This window comes from Ursus arctos, unplaced genomic scaffold (assembly GCF_023065955.2).
Source record: "Ursus arctos isolate Adak ecotype North America unplaced genomic scaffold, UrsArc2.0 scaffold_33, whole genome shotgun sequence".
Taxonomy (NCBI): domain Eukaryota; kingdom Metazoa; phylum Chordata; class Mammalia; order Carnivora; family Ursidae; genus Ursus; species Ursus arctos.
Window position 1 is genome coordinate 9,463,053 of NW_026623019.1, and position 17,429 is coordinate 9,480,481.

Consider the following 17,429-nt stretch of genomic DNA (forward strand, 5'->3'; position numbering starts at 1 on the left):
CAGACACATGCATGCTGAATTTTGAAAAAAAGTTAATAAAAGAAAAAAAATAGAACTCTACAGAATTCATGGATAGATATATTGCTGAAGAGTCTTACAGAAACAGATGGGAAAGGAAGAAATTCATTAAGCTGCAATCTTTATAGTCATGCCTGTGTGTGGCTCAGCTGAGAAATCACCACCAATTAGGTTCAGACTTAACTGCTCAGAAGGCCAGGACTTGAGACGCCTGGAGGCAGACCTTGCGGGGAGTGCTTCTCTGCAAATTCACACTGGCACCCCCCACATTTTAATGCACACAGTAACCTTTAACACTTTTAAAAATAGCAGCTCTGTTGGAGTAAAATTCATGGCGTCTGACTCTTGGTTTCAGCTCAGGTCATGATCTCATGGGTCATGAGATCGAGCCCCGAGTGGGGCTCTGCCCTCAGCAAGGAGTCTGCTTGAAGATTCTCTCCCTCCGCCCCTCCTCCCCCACGCTCTCTTTCTCTCTCTCAAATAAATAAATTAAAAAAAAAAAAGTATACAATTCAGGGTTTTTTTTGTGTGTGTTTTCACATAGTTGTGCTACCATCACCACAATCAATTTTAGAACATTTTCATCACCCCCAAAATATACCCATGAGCAGTCACGCCTCTCAGCGCCCAGTCCCTGGTAACAGCTAATCTACTTTCTGTTTCCATAGCTTTGCCTACTCTGCACATTTCACATAAATGGAATCATACGATATGTGGTGTTCCAACATGTGAAGTGAACACCTTCTTTCACTCAGCATAATGCTTTTGAGGTTTAACCATCTTATACAGGTACTTCATTCCTGTTTGTTGTGAGAGCATTTTTCATTGTATGGATGTATCACATTTTATTTATTCATTCATTGGGTGATGAACACTTGGAGTGCCTTTAACTTTTGACCACGGTAGTGTAGAAAACTTTTTGCTCTGACCAAGGCTATATACTGTTACAGCAATCTTTGTCAGCCACCCTGCCTTAGCTGGCCTTCTGGGCACAGGTTGCTCTTGGTGGGATAAGAGATGTTAGTAAAATATTCTGTCAGAGCCACGTAAGGGAATCTGCAAGAACGTGTCTGAGAAATGTGCAAGGGAAAGTGGTCAGGGCTGTAACAGCTTCTGTTCAGGCAATAATACAGTGCTGAAGTGTCGCTGAATGCTGTCCATAGAGCAAAACCTGGAAATAATTGACAGGAAATGAATGAAGAAGTTGCTGTATAGTCACATAACTGAATATAACACAACGGAGGAGTTGAAAATATAGATAACCCCGGGAGATGACATACTGTATGATACTCTTTTTATGAAGCTCAAAGACAAGCAAAATTCAACAACATATTGTCTATGCACATACATGTTTGATAACACTAAAAAGAAAGGAGGGAATGATCAGTCATGTGAACTCAATTCAGGATAATTGTTACTATCTTAGGGGAGAGACAGAGCCAGAGGGTTGGAACAGGGTACTGGCTCCACGTAGATAGGTATAACTTACCGTAATGTTCTTGGGCTAGGGATGAGGTCAGAAGAGTTCATTATAAACATATAAATATAAAGGAGAGCTACCCATGGATTGATGATGAGAGTGTCATGAACCAAAGAATATGATAAATGAATACAGGTTACGAGTCCAAATAAGAAATGAGAAAGAAAAATAAATAAACGTAATGCGTGTACATTGTAAAAATTTGGATATACATGTAAAATATGTAGTTATAAAAAAGAAGAAAAGTTTCACTGGTTATTTCTTCAGGTAGAAAAATTACAATTAATATAGTAGTGTTACAGCTTCCCATTCTTTCCCCTATGAATTAAAAAAAGTTTTTTAATGACACTAAAAAATGTCAAATTGATAAAGTCTGTTCTCTACGGGGACTATGGGTCAAGCTACCCACTCCAGCCTCCCACCACCCAGATCTCAGTCGGTGCACAGAGTGACAGCACCGGGGCTGAAGCCCTAACAGCTCCGCCCAGCTTCGCGCATGTTCAGAGAACACGCCTCGGGGGCGTGCCCAGCTCCTCTGGGGGCGTGGCTAAGAGGCGAGGCGGGCCTCAGCCGGCGCTCAGGTAATCTGGGCGGGACTTGGAGGCGCCACACGTCGCGGCGTGATGACGTCAAGAACGCGCCCGGCGTGGCGCTTTCGGCGTGCGCAGCTGCGTTTCGGCGTTTTGGTCCGGTCTCCTGTGCCGAGGGAGAGAGACGTCTTGTGCACTTGGCCGGGATGATACCGGCTTTGGGTACTGCGGGTGAGGAAGAGGAGCAGGCGGAGGAGGACTGTCCTGAATTGGTACCTATTGAGACGAAGCTAAGAGAGGAGGAGGAAAAGTCTGGTCCCGGCGCTAAGATCCCAGTCACAATTATCACCGGGTATTTAGGTAACTAACCATCCCGGTCAGAAAATGCCGTGAACGCTGGTATCCTGGGATTTTGGGGGCTGCCGGTGCCTCTTCACCTTAGGCATCTGGGCCTTCTGGGCGACAGCACATGTCTCTGAGGTAGGGGCTGGGTCACTCGCTCCCCGTTTGGGTGTTTTTCATCTCGGGGCTAAAGGATGCCCAGACCCTTTGCGTTAGATTCACATTTATCGAGGGAGATTGAAAGTTAACCTCGCATTTTGAAACTACTTTCGGGTTTGCATATAGAGGCTTGGACCCGCCCCCCTAATTAGCCCTTTGGCCTCTAACAAGTTGTCTTACCTTTCTGAAGCTCGTCAACCTTACTGGAAAGTGGAAGTAATATCGGTCACCTGGTTGAGTTTGTTTTCTTAACTGCTAAATGGGTCAGGAAACACCTATCTTTATGTTCGTTACCTTTAAAGGGTGTCCTGTCTATAAAATGCCAGACCCACAAGGGGCATTCTTTAGTAGATTACCCCCTTCTCCACGGGCCAGCCTCTTCCAGCTATTCGAGGAGGGGACTTCTATAAACATTTTTTTGTTTGAGGTCTGTTTGCGAAGCACTCTAGGAGAAAGTAAGAATAAAATCTCTACCCTCCCAGACTTTTTCTCAAGTCGAGGACGTTCAGGAATGCACATGGACACTTAAATTCATGGGTGTGTAACCGTGCAGTTTTCCTGAAGGACACTTTGCGGGCTTACACTAGAGGTACTTTCTTGAAAGAATCTGAGAAGTATTTTTTTAAGGCCTTACATTTTGCTAGAAGGGCTAGAATAAATACAGGACCATATTAAAAGTGTGGGGGAAAGTTAAGAAATACAAATAAAGTGAAACGATTTGGGGTCAATAATACCATTCCTAGATGATGCCAGAGACAAGTACAAACTTGGTGCACCTGAGGGCCTTTTACATAAAAATAAGAAATCTCTGGTGTTAACTTTTTTCACTTTGTAGACTGAGTTTATTCTCCTTTTTCTTCTGGACTAATTTTGTAAAGGAATTTATTTTTGGTGTGTCCCCACTGTTATTCAGAGGCTGCTCTAAGAAGTTAAGGAAATTCCCGGGGCGCCTGGGTGGCACAGCGGTTAAGCGTCTGCCTTCAGCTCAGGGCGTGATCCCGGCGTTATGGGATCTATCCCCACATCAGGCTCCTCCGCTAGGAGCCTGCTTCTTCCTCTCCCACTCCCCCTGCTTGTGTTCCCTCTCTCGCTGGCTGTCTCTCTCTCTGTCAAATAAATAAATAAAATCTTTAAAAAAAAAAAAAAAGAAGTTAAGGAAATTCCTTGTCTGAGACAGTGTAGTTCAGTCTTCTTTGGCCTTTCCCATTTTTCTTATTCCTAGGCCAGTAGAGCGTTGGAGGTAATGCTCTGAAGCTTAGGAATGAGAACTTGTGCCAACAACCTTGTTGCTGAATATAGGGGATCTAGTTTCACTGCTTATTCTTGACCTTTTTCTCTTTTTTGAAACATTGTTCTGTCAGCTTCCATCACGTTTTTCTTCTGAAATTTCCACCTACTTCTCTGGCTTTTCTCTTTTAAATTTTCTCCCACCTCTGTCCATCTTTTCAACTTCACACTCTGTTTCTATTTTGATGTCTCACACACATCTCAAACTCAGCAGATCCAAAACTTCGTATGTTACCTTACCCTCCAATCCTCCTGCTCCTGTGATTCCAACCACTTGGAATATTCTAAAAGTTTTCTAACTAGTCTTGTGTCATTCTTCCCTTTAATATATATATTCTCTGTATTTTAGCCTTAATGATCCTTGTAAATGTCAACTGTGTTACACCCTTCAGTGATTTCCATTTGGTTTGTAGTTCAAATTCCTAAACTTGAATCAAAAGGTCCTATGTGATCTGGCTCTTGACAGTCTTTCTAGCCTTCAAAACTGTGGTCCAGCCGCATTGAACTACTTTTACTTATGAAGGGTACCAAGTATTTTAGCCCCTGGAATACTTTTTTGTTATTCCTCTGCTTAGACCTCCCTTTTAGATGCTTATATATCTGTCCACTCTATAGTCCTGTGACGTCATTGCCTCGTTATTGGTCTGAATTACCTTTTATCTCCCACTCTCTTAGGCTTTGTAAGCATTGTGAAAGTAGAGACAGTTTGTCTCTGTTTTGTGCACTTTTCACCAAGGCCCAGCCTGAAATCTGGCCCATAGTAGACTTTTGAATGAACCGTGCCTTAAAGTCTTCTGCTTCATAATATGGTTAATTATTAAGTCCTAGTAATTTTATTAGAAGGTCTTTTACATCCACCTTTGCCTTTCCATTTTCACTGCCACTGCCTAGTGCCCTCATGTTCAGGGTCTGTCTCACACTTGGACTGGTTCTAAGAGTTTCCTCATCGCCCTGCCTCCTTAAGCTCTGTCCCTTTCATTCTATACTTCATACTTTTGTGATGTTGAGCTTTTTAAACACCAGCCTTTCATCCTTTCAACAGCCTTTAAAGGAATATGACTTTAAAATGTGGAAGATATTAATACCCTAATGGTCATTAAATCCCTCCTAGTTACAGGCTAAAAATCTTGTAAATGTACTTCAGAAGTTGCATACAAGCTTACACATAAAAGTTCTTAGCAGACTGTTTGGGAAAATAAAACACTGGAGATAACCCAAATACCCACCAACAGAAAAGTAAATAAATGATATACTCGTACAATTGAACTACACTACTGTGCAGTTTGTTTTTCGTCTTTGAACTTTGATGTGTATAGTTGTTCACAAGATAAATGTTTTTCTTCTACTTGAGCTGAACATACTAGGTTTAACCTGCCACCTACTGGATAAAGTTAGTGTAGCTTTATGAATTTATCTTCCTAGTACTGAATATTCTGTATATTGTTAACATTTTCTACATCTGTTCTCCCTTTTTGTGTGTGTTTTATAGATAGGTAGACAGATACAGTTGACCCTTGAGCAGTGTGGGGGTTAGGGGTGCCAACTTCCTGCACAGTAACTTTGGACTCCCCCAAAACTCAACTAATAGTCTACTGTTGATCAGAAGTTTTACTGGTGATATAAATAGTCGATTAACACATATTTTGTATGTTATATGTATTACATACTGTGTTCTTACAATAAAGTATGCTAGAGAAAAGAAAATGTTATGAAGAAAATCATAAGGGGGAGAAAATACAGTACTGTACTATATTTACAGAAAAAAATCCACATAAAATTGGACCTACAACCCACACAGTTAGTTGTTCGAGGGTCAACTGTATATATACACGTATTTTCTTATAGGTTACTTTAAGTACTGAAGTACTTGAATTTGTGTCTGGTTAATGATGGATGTTGAAATAAAAGATAGGGCTTTATGTGTAAGTTTTAGGGAAGTAAACCATGTATTCTTGGCTAAGAAACATTGTCATCATGTGAAAGTGTCTAAATATTTTAAATAAAGTACACAAGTAATTTAAATAAAGTAAATTTAATTTACTTTACATTTAAATAAATAAAGTATGTGAGTACTTTATTCCCTGGAACTCATTATTTCAATAATTTCTTAAAAGAAAATTTAGATGTCTTTATATTAATTATATTATAAATTGTAGAGAAGGCGTATTTTTGCTATATGAGGTTGAAGAAAGCTGTGATCCAAGTTGTAGGCGTATTTGTAAATGTTTATTAGAGTTTATGTCCACATAAAAGTTTTTTAATAGTTTGTAGAGGATACTTTAATCTTTTCTTCTAGAATCTTCTATACCATAGTTAAATAATATTTTTAAAATAGCACACAAATTTTTAAAAACATTGGGATTCTGTTTTTGTGTGTGTGCCTTTAAAATTAGCCTTGGATGTTGTTATTTAAAACAAATATGTTTTATAGGTGCTGGGAAGACAACACTTCTGAACTATATTTTGACAGAACAACATAGTAAAAGAGTAGCAGTTATTTTAAACGAATTTGGGGAAGGTAAGTAAAGTTCAGTGAATGCCATGCTGTAGGAATTTACAGGATAGCTTATTCCCCTGGCGACCTGATAGTCCATATTTAAAAATGAAAATACAATGTATTATAATGTGAACACGTTGATGCGGATAGTCTTGGGAAAATTAATTCCTTTTCAAGCTTTATTTTGTACAGATTTGAGATACTGAAATTAAATAGGTTTTATAAAATTTTATGTAACTTTGGAATTCACAGCAATAGAATTAAGTTTTTACATGAAATAAATCCAGAAGTAAAAATCTATAAACATACGAGAGAAAGTTCTTTCAGGCACTTTCTATGTACTTTTGTACTGACTATATTGTTCACTTGTAACTTTTGAAAAATTCTTTAAAATGCTTCAGTTTTTACAAGTTTACCGTGTTGGATGTTTATTGTTTGCAAAGCATTTAAAACTGAAGATTTAAAGAAGTTAAACATTGTTTCCATCTCAAGCATTTGCAGTTGTCTGTGGAAATACATGCATTTAAAATTCCATTTTTTTTTGTTTTTAATATTGAACTGTGCTTAAAGAAAATCTATACAGTAGTGTTAGACACAATTCTTTGATTACTTTTAGAAGTTTTTCTTAAGTGTGAATTTTAACTGTAGCTCACTTTTAGCCAAAAAATATGTTTTATGTTGAGCTATTCCTTAAAGCATACTATTTTCTCAGTTGTAAATGAATAAAGGAGCTAGATTTTATGTACGAGAAGGGAGAACCTGTTAAACTTGATTTCTCATTTTAATAAACTAAAGTGAAAAGTCCTATTAAAATAAAAATACTAAGATTTTTAAAATCATTGTCTTGTACTCCAGCTTCTTATTAACTGATCTGTTGGACACTGATCACATTTATTATTTTTTATTACTATTTTTCTTCATACCTTCTGGATCATTTATATAATTTATATAAGAGATTTATTTGCAATATTTCCTTTGCATTTTATTCATATGCTCTATACCCTGAATTCTGTAGCAGTTGCATTCCGAGCTCTTTATCTTTGCCTAACTGAAATATAATCAAAAAATACATATATGAAAAATTATTCAATTTTCTTTTGTGGCCATTTGCTTTCCTGGATATTTAGAACTCTTCCTTGGCTTTGGTATATTTATTGGAGGAAAAGTAAGATATTTAAAATCATTCTTGTATGATAACAATCTCAGAATTTCACATATATATTATTCTTTCTTAAGCATTGCTAGGACACTTTTGTTTAAAAATTTAATTTTTAAATGAGCACATTGATACCCTAGCCAACAAACTTCCTCACAATGAACTGGGGTTTTTACTCATACCAGGAATATTGAGTAGTCTGTCTGGTTGAAACAAAACAATTTAGAAGAAGAATGAAAAGAAAAAAATAGAGAAGGCAGTCTTTTAAGAGGTTTAAAGCCACATAAAAACCAATATATTAAGCATACTAGTTGGCAAGAAGTGCTTTTGAAATAGGCACTCTATTAGGATATAGGAGTGGGCAAGTGAGAAGACCAAAGAAGTAGGTATGAGTCATTAATTTTGGATTTGCCTTTTTAGGGACTTAAATCCTCTTTAAAAAATAAAAGCTGAAATAATCTAGAGTAGTATAGTTTAAAACATTGAGGCTGCACAAACAGAATGAAAGAATAAAAGTTATAAAAGGTATTTGTATAAAATGATTTGAAATCGGTATTGATATGCTCATCTTTGTTTTTGGTTGGCTAGTGAACATAATCTAAAGACTGCTTCTTGTTAATTATTCCAGGAAGTGCAGTGGAGAAGTCCTTAGCTGTCAGCCAAAATGGAGAGCTCTATGAAGAATGGCTGGAACTTAGGAACGGTTGCCTCTGCTGTTCAGTAAAGTGAGGAATGTGTTTATTGTGTGCTTGTTGGTTTGTTATAAATGTTTATTGATTATATTTCCAGCTTTGATTTTCTCGTGTAATGTAACTGAATTTACAGTCTGCTTCATTGTATTTTCACACAGAAAATAACTTATTAGGATGTATTTTCTCAGAGTCTTGCTGTCGTATTTATTTTTCTTTCTGCTCTAATGCTTTGGTTCTTTTATTGAGTTTCTTTTTATTGTCTTTGATGTCAGGGTTTAATTAGTAATTTCTGTGGTACATGAAAGTCACATTTCATGTGTAAAAATTATTATTTTACATTGAATGAGTCATTGGTCTTATTTCCAGAGATTCACCTTCTAAAAACAAAAATGACCATCAAAAAGGTGAAAAAGCTCGTGTTGTGTTCCACTAGTGATAGTTGGCTTCCAAGGACAGTGTCTCTTTTTTCCACTAATATACCATAGATCTTAGAAAAGGACCTGACATACCTATTCACTCAAATATTTGTTGAGTAAATTAGGAAAATTAATACCTGTACTGTTGACTTTGTATATTTTAGTGAATTAAATCTTTTCTACATCGTTTACAACTTAGATTTGACTTTGAGTCAAATATATTAACAAAGCTAAAGTCGTGACAGATTTTCTTGAACAACCAAAATGAAATCCAGTAAGTATTTTCTTGCACTGTTGACGTTCTAAGAAAAAAGGGAAATTAAAGTCTGGTACTCTTATGCAGAACAGAATTGAAAAGTAATGATCATGTCCCTTTAGATGTTATAGTAAATCACTGTAATTCATAAATTTTATCATTGTTTTGGATGTTGAATTTTTTCTTTCATACTACTATAAAAATAGCAGATTTTGACTTCAGTTAGGGTTATTAAAGTTTCCTCTGCTTTTAATTTTAATAAAACTAAAGTATTAACTCCTCATGTATCTGATTTATATTACTTATCAGTACATATGCCTGTTTTTCCCCACCGTTGGTAAATATTGGTGGATGTTGTGTTAGAAGTTTGGGAATGAGTTAAAGTTTTCACATGCCTAAGGATATTTTTGTCTCAGGTTGCTAAATGTATTTTAAAACGCTTATAATGATCAGTTTAAAATATTCAGGTAATCAGTTGTATTTTATATTTTGGTATTCTCCAGGGACAATGGCCTTAGAGCTATTGAGAATTTGATGCAGAAGAAGGGGAAATTTGATTACATACTTTTAGAGACCACTGGGTTAGCAGATCCTGGTAAGAAATGACATTATTAATAACCAGACTATAGTTCTTAAACATTTTTAAATGTGTTAGAGAAATATGTAAAGTAAGCATTAAACCTGTACTCCAGACTAAACATATTTTGTTGTTTAAAAACAGGAAAAATACTGGATTGTACTGTTTCTTTTGCAGATAAATCATAATCAGAGTACTTGGTACTTTTAACTTGATAATAGGATTGAAATTCAATTGATTGATTTAAGATTATTGGTAGGAACACAAGTTGTTAAAAGTATGGAAATTTAGGAAAAATAAAGACATTCTACTTCTAAGTTCTATTTCTATATTTGATTGATTATACTCTACAGAGATCTTATTTCTGATTGCTTTCTAATCCAGCTTTCTTAGAGGGTCATTTAAAGATACTTAAGGGTTTTGGACTCTAATCTCAGCATTACTGACTCTTTTTCAGTTAATTATTAGCATTTTGTTTTTTTACTACTGAAGTTGAATTAATTTTATTTGTAAACACTGTTGTTAGCTACACAGTTAAATTAAGGCTACCAGGCCTTTTTTCCTGGTGTGAAATTAATGATTATTCATGAAATTTTTATCTCTGAATAGAATTACATGTAAACTTCTCTATTGAAAGCTACACCAAGTTGAACTGTTTTAACAATCGATTTCTGTTTCCTTCTTACCCAAATATCTTTTAGGTAACACCTTTATTCCTAGTTTGCAGAACATTAATGTTCATTGTGTAAGTCTGACCGTACCTTTTTTTTAATTTGAGTTAATGACATTGGGCCATAAAACTACATAAAGGACTATATAGAAGTACTGTTTAGGAATAATTTATTAGGAGTCGTAACTGTTTAAAACAGATATTGAAGTATACTGAAGGTCCAGATGTAATCAGTGGTTATTGTACTTATAAATATTGCATAATAACATTGTCCTCCTGTTTTCAAATTAGTGTTGAGTTGGGCTGTTTTGTTCCTGTAGTAGACCATACTATGTACATTTTCATACATTTCTAGTATATTTGACTGATGATAGGACTTGGACTCTTACATTGATGTTAAATATTTAATCTGGTAAGATGGGAAAATGTATGCCTTCTTTTTGAAATAGCAAATATCAATTTCTTTCATGGTAGTAGCCACTTCTTAGAGAAAAACTCTTGTAACTTTTCTTCAACGTGGGTGAGTTTAATAAAACATGGTTCAGCTTTTCAGAGGGAGAGGAAAAGTTAAAGATCTTAGAGAAAGCTTTTGTACAAATTGTAGGTGTGAACAGGTTAATGTTTCTTGCTTCTGACTTTCTTTAGAATAATGATTTTATTGTTTGGGTAAAAATGGAACATTTGTTATAAAAAAAATTTACCCAATATCTAAGAAAATGCAAGAAGAAATTAAAATAAATCACACTGTATCTCATTACCATGAAATACAAGTAGGTAAATTTTATTGCAGGGGTTTTTCTGTACTATTGCTACTTGCTGAATGACAGCTTCAGTCTCTGAAACTTGGGAAAAATGCAGATTCTTGGGCTCCATCCCTCAGAATCTGTAAGGGTGTGAGCCTAGCAATCTGTTTTAATAATCCCTCCAGGGGATTCTTAGACATTCATAAATTTGGTAAGCAGTGCTCTGTGTGCTTCTGAAAGCTGTATAAACAGACAAATAATTTTACAAAAATGTGATTGTATTCTTTGTGCTATTCTTAGTAATTATTAATTTAGTTTTACTTGAATCTAAAAGAAGAGAACTTGGCGGCAGTTCAAGATGGCAGTTTAGGAACACCCTGAACTATCTCTTTCCATAGACACACCAGATCTACAGCTACTTATGGAATAATTCCTGCTCAGAAAGAACTGAAAACTAGCTGAACAGCTCCTTCTACAACAAGGAATGTAAGGGCCACATCGAAATGGATAAGAGAGTTAGAGATGTGATCCTGCCAAAAACTTTACGCCTGGTGCAGCAACTCAAAGAAGGGAGGGGTTTCACGGGTCTGGAGTCTTTACCTGAGGAGGGATGGGTTTATACCCCACTTTGGGTATGCCAACTCTTGGAACCTGCACTGGAGAGTCAAGGCCCCCTCAAATGGATTTGGAAACCAAAGGAGCTTGTGTACAGTGAACCTGGGGGGCTGTGGGAATCTGAGATACTGCTTTTGAGGGGCTCACACACTAGCACAGTCATCTTGGGACCCAGTGCAAAGGCAGCAGTTTGAGAAGTGACTGAATTATATGTGAAGCAGATTCATTTGCTAATTCTAAAGTGTTTGCTGAAGTAGCTGGGACCAGTAGGGACTTTGGGTCCAGCGGTGCTTGTGAGCACCATTTTTGCACTCTCCTTCCACTTTGCAAGTGCAGTTAGGCACCGTGGACACAGACAGCCTCCCTAAAGCCATGGGCGTGCCCTATCCCCAGCCATCTCCCTGCCTCACTAAAGCCTCGGGTGTATCCTGCCCATAATAGTTTTCCTTCTGCATCCCTGAAGCCATGGATATGTTCCACCCTCAGTACTCTTGAAGCCTTGCTAAAGCCTGTCTTGAGTGCAGTCCACAGAGGGAATGTCTGTTGATCACCTGTCCCTGGTGGCCAGAGGGGCTTGAATTTCTGCACCCTATGGGACTATAAAAGGAAGGTAGTTTGGGGAGGGCTACCATACCCAAGGCACTGCATAGACAGCAGGCTGAAACACTATTTGTCTGCCTATGAAAAAGGCCCATCCACTTGTCCTGGAAGGTGCTCTCAAATGTAGGCAGGGAGACACCATCTTTGATCTCTCCTTTGGCCTCAACCCAGCTTGCTGGTATCTCCGAAAAGTTTATGCACTTCTCTGAAGCCCTGATTTTTGCAGCCTGAGTTCAGGAGACACCTCCAGATCTCTTGGGCTGGCAGTCAGCAGGGTTTATAGTTGTGGTGCCACAGGGCTATATATTTGTATACTACAAAAGCTCCTTCCTGTGGATCTGTCTTCCAGTCAGTCTGAAACTAGGTGCTGAGATCACTCCCTTTGGAACACTGGCAGGTCTTAACACACTCTCAACAACTGTGGGATCTATCAAGAATAATTCAGGCTAATTAGATAATCACAAAGTTTCAGAGTGACAACCAAGAGCTAGGGCAAGGTTGAATAATAAAGTTTATCTCCTATACAAGGCCACTCCTTCAAGACTGGGAGAGGTAACTGTTTTGTTTAATAAATAGAGAGTCAAGCAAAATGAAGAGACAGTATTTTCCAAACAAAAGAAGGGGACAAAACCTCAGAAAAAAGATCTTAATGAAGTGGAGATAACAAATCTACCTGATAAAGAGTTCAAGGTAATGGTTATAACGATGTTTACCAGAGTCAGAAGGATGGTTGAACACAGACTTCCACAAACAGATAGAAAATATAAGGAAGTACCAAATGCAAGTCACAGAATTGAAGAATACAGTAACTGAGCCAAAAAATACACTAGAAGGGTTCAGCATCAGAATAAATGAAGCAGAAGAACAGATCAGTGACCTGGAAGACAGGGCAGCGGAACTCAACCAAAGAAAGCAACAACAACAACAACCACAAAATTAATGAAGATATCTTAAGGAACCTATGGGACAATGTCAGGTGGAATAACATTCATATTATAGGGATCCCAGAAGGAAAAGAGAATGAAAGAGGCAGAAAACTTCCCTAGCCCAGGGAAGGAAACAGACATCCAGGTCCCAGAAGCACAGAGAGTTCCAAATAAGATGAACTCAAAGACATCTGCATCAAGAGACATTGATTGCAATGTCAAAAATTAAAGAGAGGATCTTAAAAGCAGCAAGAGAAAAACAACTTGTTAAGTACAAGGGAATCGCCAAATCACTATCAGCTGATATTTCAGATGAAGCTTTGCAGGCCAGGAGGGAGTGGCATGATAGATTTGAAGTACTGAAAGGAAAAAACTTCCAACCAAGAATATTCTACCTGCTATGGTTATCATTCAGAATTGGAGGAAAGTTTTCTAGACAAGCAAAAGTTAAAGGAGTTCACCACTAACTGGCCTTATAAGAAATGTTAAAGGGACTTCTTGAAGCTGAAAAGTAAAGATACTAATAACAAGAAGACATGGGAAAGTAAAAATCTCACTCATAAGGGCAAATATATAGTAAAGGTAGTGAGTTAACCACTTATAAACCTACTGTGAAGGTTAAAAGACAAACGTAGCAAACTTTAGAATAACTACAATAATTAAGAGATACACAAAGTAAGAAGATGTTAAATATAACATGAAGAACAATGTGGAGGGGAGAGCAGAAATGGAGAGTTTTTATAATACATTCAAATTTAAGTTGCTATCAATTTGAAATAGGCTTTTATTTATATATAAGTATATATATGTAAATATATATCAGTATAAATATAAACATAAACATATGAGTATACAAACATAAGTATATAAATATATGTGTGTGTGTGTGTATATATATAAAAGCTGCATATATATATGTATAGGCTGCAAGGGAAGTGAGCAAGAGAAAGAAAGAACAGAGGAACTACAAAAACAGCCAGAAAATAATTAACAAAATGCCAAGTACATACCTATCAATAATTACTTTAAATGTAAATGGACACAATCTCCCATCAAAAGATGGGAATAGAATTAAAAAAAAGACTCATCTATATATTGCCTATAAGAGATTCATTTCAGATCTAATGACACATAACACTGAAAGTGAAGGGATGGAAAAAGATATTCCATGCAAATGTAAATGAAAGAAAGCTGATGTGGCTATACTTACATCAAACGAAATAGACTTTAAAACAAAGTCTGTAATAAAAGATAAAGTACATTGTATAATGACAAAGGGTCAATCCAACAAGAGGATATAACATTTGAAAATTTTTACTCACTCAGCAAAGGAATTCCTAAATACATAAAGCAGATATTAAGAGAATTAATGGGAGAAATGGATAGCAATACAGTAATAGTAGAAGACTTTAGTACTCTATTTACATCGATGGATAGGTTATCCAGACAGAAAACCAATAAGAAAATATCAACCTTAAACAACATAGACCAGATGGACTTAATAGGTATATGGTTAACCCTTAAACATGGGGTTTGACCTGTGTGGGTTCACTTATGTGCAGATATTTTACAGTATAATACTATAAATGTATTTTCTGTTCCTTATGATTTTCTGAATAACATTTTCTCTTTTCTAGTTTATTGTAGGAATACGATGTGTAATACAACCTTCAAAATATGTGTTGATCGACTGTTTATATTATCAGTATGGCTTCTGGTCAGGAGTAGGCTATTAGTAGTTCAGTTTTTAGGGAATCAGAAGTTACATGTGGGGGCTCCTGGGTGGCTCAGTTGGTCAAGCATCTGCCTTTGGCTCAGGTCATGATCCCAAGGTCCTGGGATCAAGCCCCTCATCATGCTTTCTGTGCAGTGGGGGCCTGCTTCTCCCTCTCCCCCTGCTGTGCTCTCTCTCTCTTATATGTGGATTTTGGAAGGTCAGTGCCCCAACTCCTACATTGTTCAAGGGTTAATCGTATACAAAGTATATCATCCAAAAGCAGCAGAATACACATTTCTTTTCTGCATATGGAATGTTCTTAGGATAGGTCACATGTTAAACTACAAAGCAAGTCACAATACATTTAAGAAGATTGAAATCATGTCAGATATCTTCTTTAATGATAGTGGTATGAAACAAAGTCAATTACAAAAAACTGGAAAATCATAAATATGTGGAAATTAAATAACATGCAACTATTATAATCAATGGGTCAATGAAGAAATCAGAGGGGAAATAAAAACTACCTTGACACAAATGAAAATGGAAATAAAACAATCCAAAATCTGTAGGGTGCAGCAAAAGCAGTTCTAAGAGCAAGGTTCATAAAAAGACAGCTCTACCTAAAGGAACTAGAAGAAGAACAGATGAATCCCATAGTTAGTAGAAGGGAAGAAGTAATAAAGATTCAGAGCAGAAATTAATGACACAGAGACTAAAAAAACAATAGAAAAGGTCAATGAAAGTAAGAGCTGGTTATTTGAAAAAGATAAAATCAGAAATAAAAGAAAAATTAACATACCACAGAAATCAAGGATCAAAAGAGACTACTATGATAATGAAATGGGTTAATTCCCAGTAACAGACAATCTCTCAAGACTTCCAGTCTTCCATGAAGAAATAGAAAATCTGGATAGATGCATTACTAGTAAGGAGATTGAATCTGTAAACAAAAACCTCCCAGCGAACAAGTCCAGGACCAGATGTCTTCATTGGGGAATTCTACCAAACATATAAAAAAGATGTAATATCTATTCTTCTCAAACTCTTCCAAAATATTGAAGAGGAGGGAAAGCTTCCAAACTCATTTTATAAGGCCAGCATTACCCTGATAACAAAACCAGAGAAGGACACCACAAAAAAGAGAAAATTACAGGCTTGTATCCCTGATGAACATAGATGTAAAAACCCTCAACAAAATATTAGCAAACTGAATTCAACAATACAGTAAAAAGATCATACACCATGATCAGTGGAATTTAGCCCAAGAATGCAGGGATGGTTTAACATCTGCAAATCAGTGTGATATACTGCATAACAAAATTTAGGTAACAGTCATGTGATCACCTCAATAAATGTAGAAAAAACCTTTGATAAATTCCAGTGTCCATTTATGATAAAAACTCTTAAAGTGGGTATAGAGGGAATACTTACATATAGTAAAGGCCATACATGACAAACTCATACTCAGTGGTATAAAGCTGAAAGCTTTTCCTCTAAGATCAGGAACAAAATAAGGATGCCCACTCTTTCCTGTTTTATTCAAGGAAATCCTACCCACAGCAATGACACAAGAAAAAGAGATAAAAGCATCCAAATTGGAAAGCAAGAAATAAAACTCTCACTATTTCCAGATGACATGATACTATATATAGAAAACCCTAGAGACTCCACCAAAAGAACAATAAATGAACTCAGTCATGTTGCTGTATACAAAATCGGTGTACACTTCCTGTTGTGTTTCTATACACAAATAATGAACTGTCAAAAGATTAAGGAAACAATCCTTGCAAAAAGCCTAACAAAACAATTTGCATCAAAAAGAATACAATACCTAGGAATAAATTTAACCAAGGAGGTGAAAGACCTGTAGATTGGAAACTGTAGGACATTAATGAAAGAAATTAAGTCAGAACTAAATGGAAAATTATTCCATGCTCATGTTTGGAAGAACAGTTTGGAATACTGTTAAAATGTCCATACTACCCAAAGCAAAATATATATTCATTGCCAACTCTATCAGAATTTTATTTGTTTTTATTTTTAAAACATTTTTTTAAAGATTTTATTTATTTGACAGAGCACAAGCAGGGGGAGCAGCAGAGGCAGAGGGAAAAGCAGACTCCCCGCTGAGCAGGGAGCCCGACGTGGGGCTCAATCCCAGGACCCTGGGATTGTGACCCAAGCAAAGGCAGACAGTCAACTGACTGAGCCACTCAGGTGCCCCTCTATCAGAATTTTAATGCCATTTTTCACAAAACTAGAACAAATAATTTTTTAAAAGTAATCTCTACACCCAACATGGGGCTTGAATGCACAACCCTGAGATCAAGAGTCACATGCTCAACTGAGTGAGCCAGCCAGGCGCCCCAGAACAAATAATTAATCCTAAGGTTTATGTGGAATCACAGAAGACCCCGAATAGCCAAAGCAGTCTTTTTTTTTTTTTTTTTTAAGATTTTATTTATTTGGGGGTGCCTGGATGGCTCAGTTGTTAAGCATCTGCCTTCGGCTCAGGGCGTGATCCCAGGGTGCTGGGATTGAGCCCCACATCGGGCTCCCTGCTCTTCTGGGAGCCTGCTTCTTCCTCTCCCACTCCCCCTGCTTGTGTTCCCTCTCTCACTGGCTGTCTCTCTCTCTCTGTCAAATAAGTAAAATCCTAAAAAAAAAAAAAAAGAAAGATTTTACTTATTTGACAGCACAAGCGGGGGGTGGGGACAGCAGGCAGAGGAAGAGGGAGAAGCAGGC

The 17,429-nt window shown here is 36.9% G+C and overlaps 1 protein-coding gene across 3 annotated transcripts in view; it reads left to right on the forward strand.

Moving 5' to 3' along the window:
- The first annotated feature begins 2,124 nt into the window (after window positions 1–2,124).
- Window positions 2,125–17,429, forward strand: part of ZNG1A (Zn regulated GTPase metalloprotein activator 1A) — a 51,213-nt gene continuing 35,908 nt past the window's right edge. The window contains exons 1-4 of one of the 3 annotated variants that reach the window (XM_026519314.4): window positions 2,125–2,388; window positions 6,248–6,334; window positions 8,098–8,194; window positions 9,337–9,428. In XM_026519314.4, coding sequence (XP_026375099.1) covers window positions 2,235–2,388; window positions 6,248–6,334; window positions 8,098–8,194; window positions 9,337–9,428 — 430 coding nt within the window. In that variant the 5' untranslated portion in view covers window positions 2,125–2,234. Of the gene's footprint in view, window positions 2,389–6,247; window positions 6,335–8,097; window positions 8,195–9,336; window positions 9,429–10,111; window positions 10,156–17,429 lie in introns of those variants that run through there. The other 2 variants (XM_044391217.3, XM_026519315.4) reach the window with 2 other exon arrangements.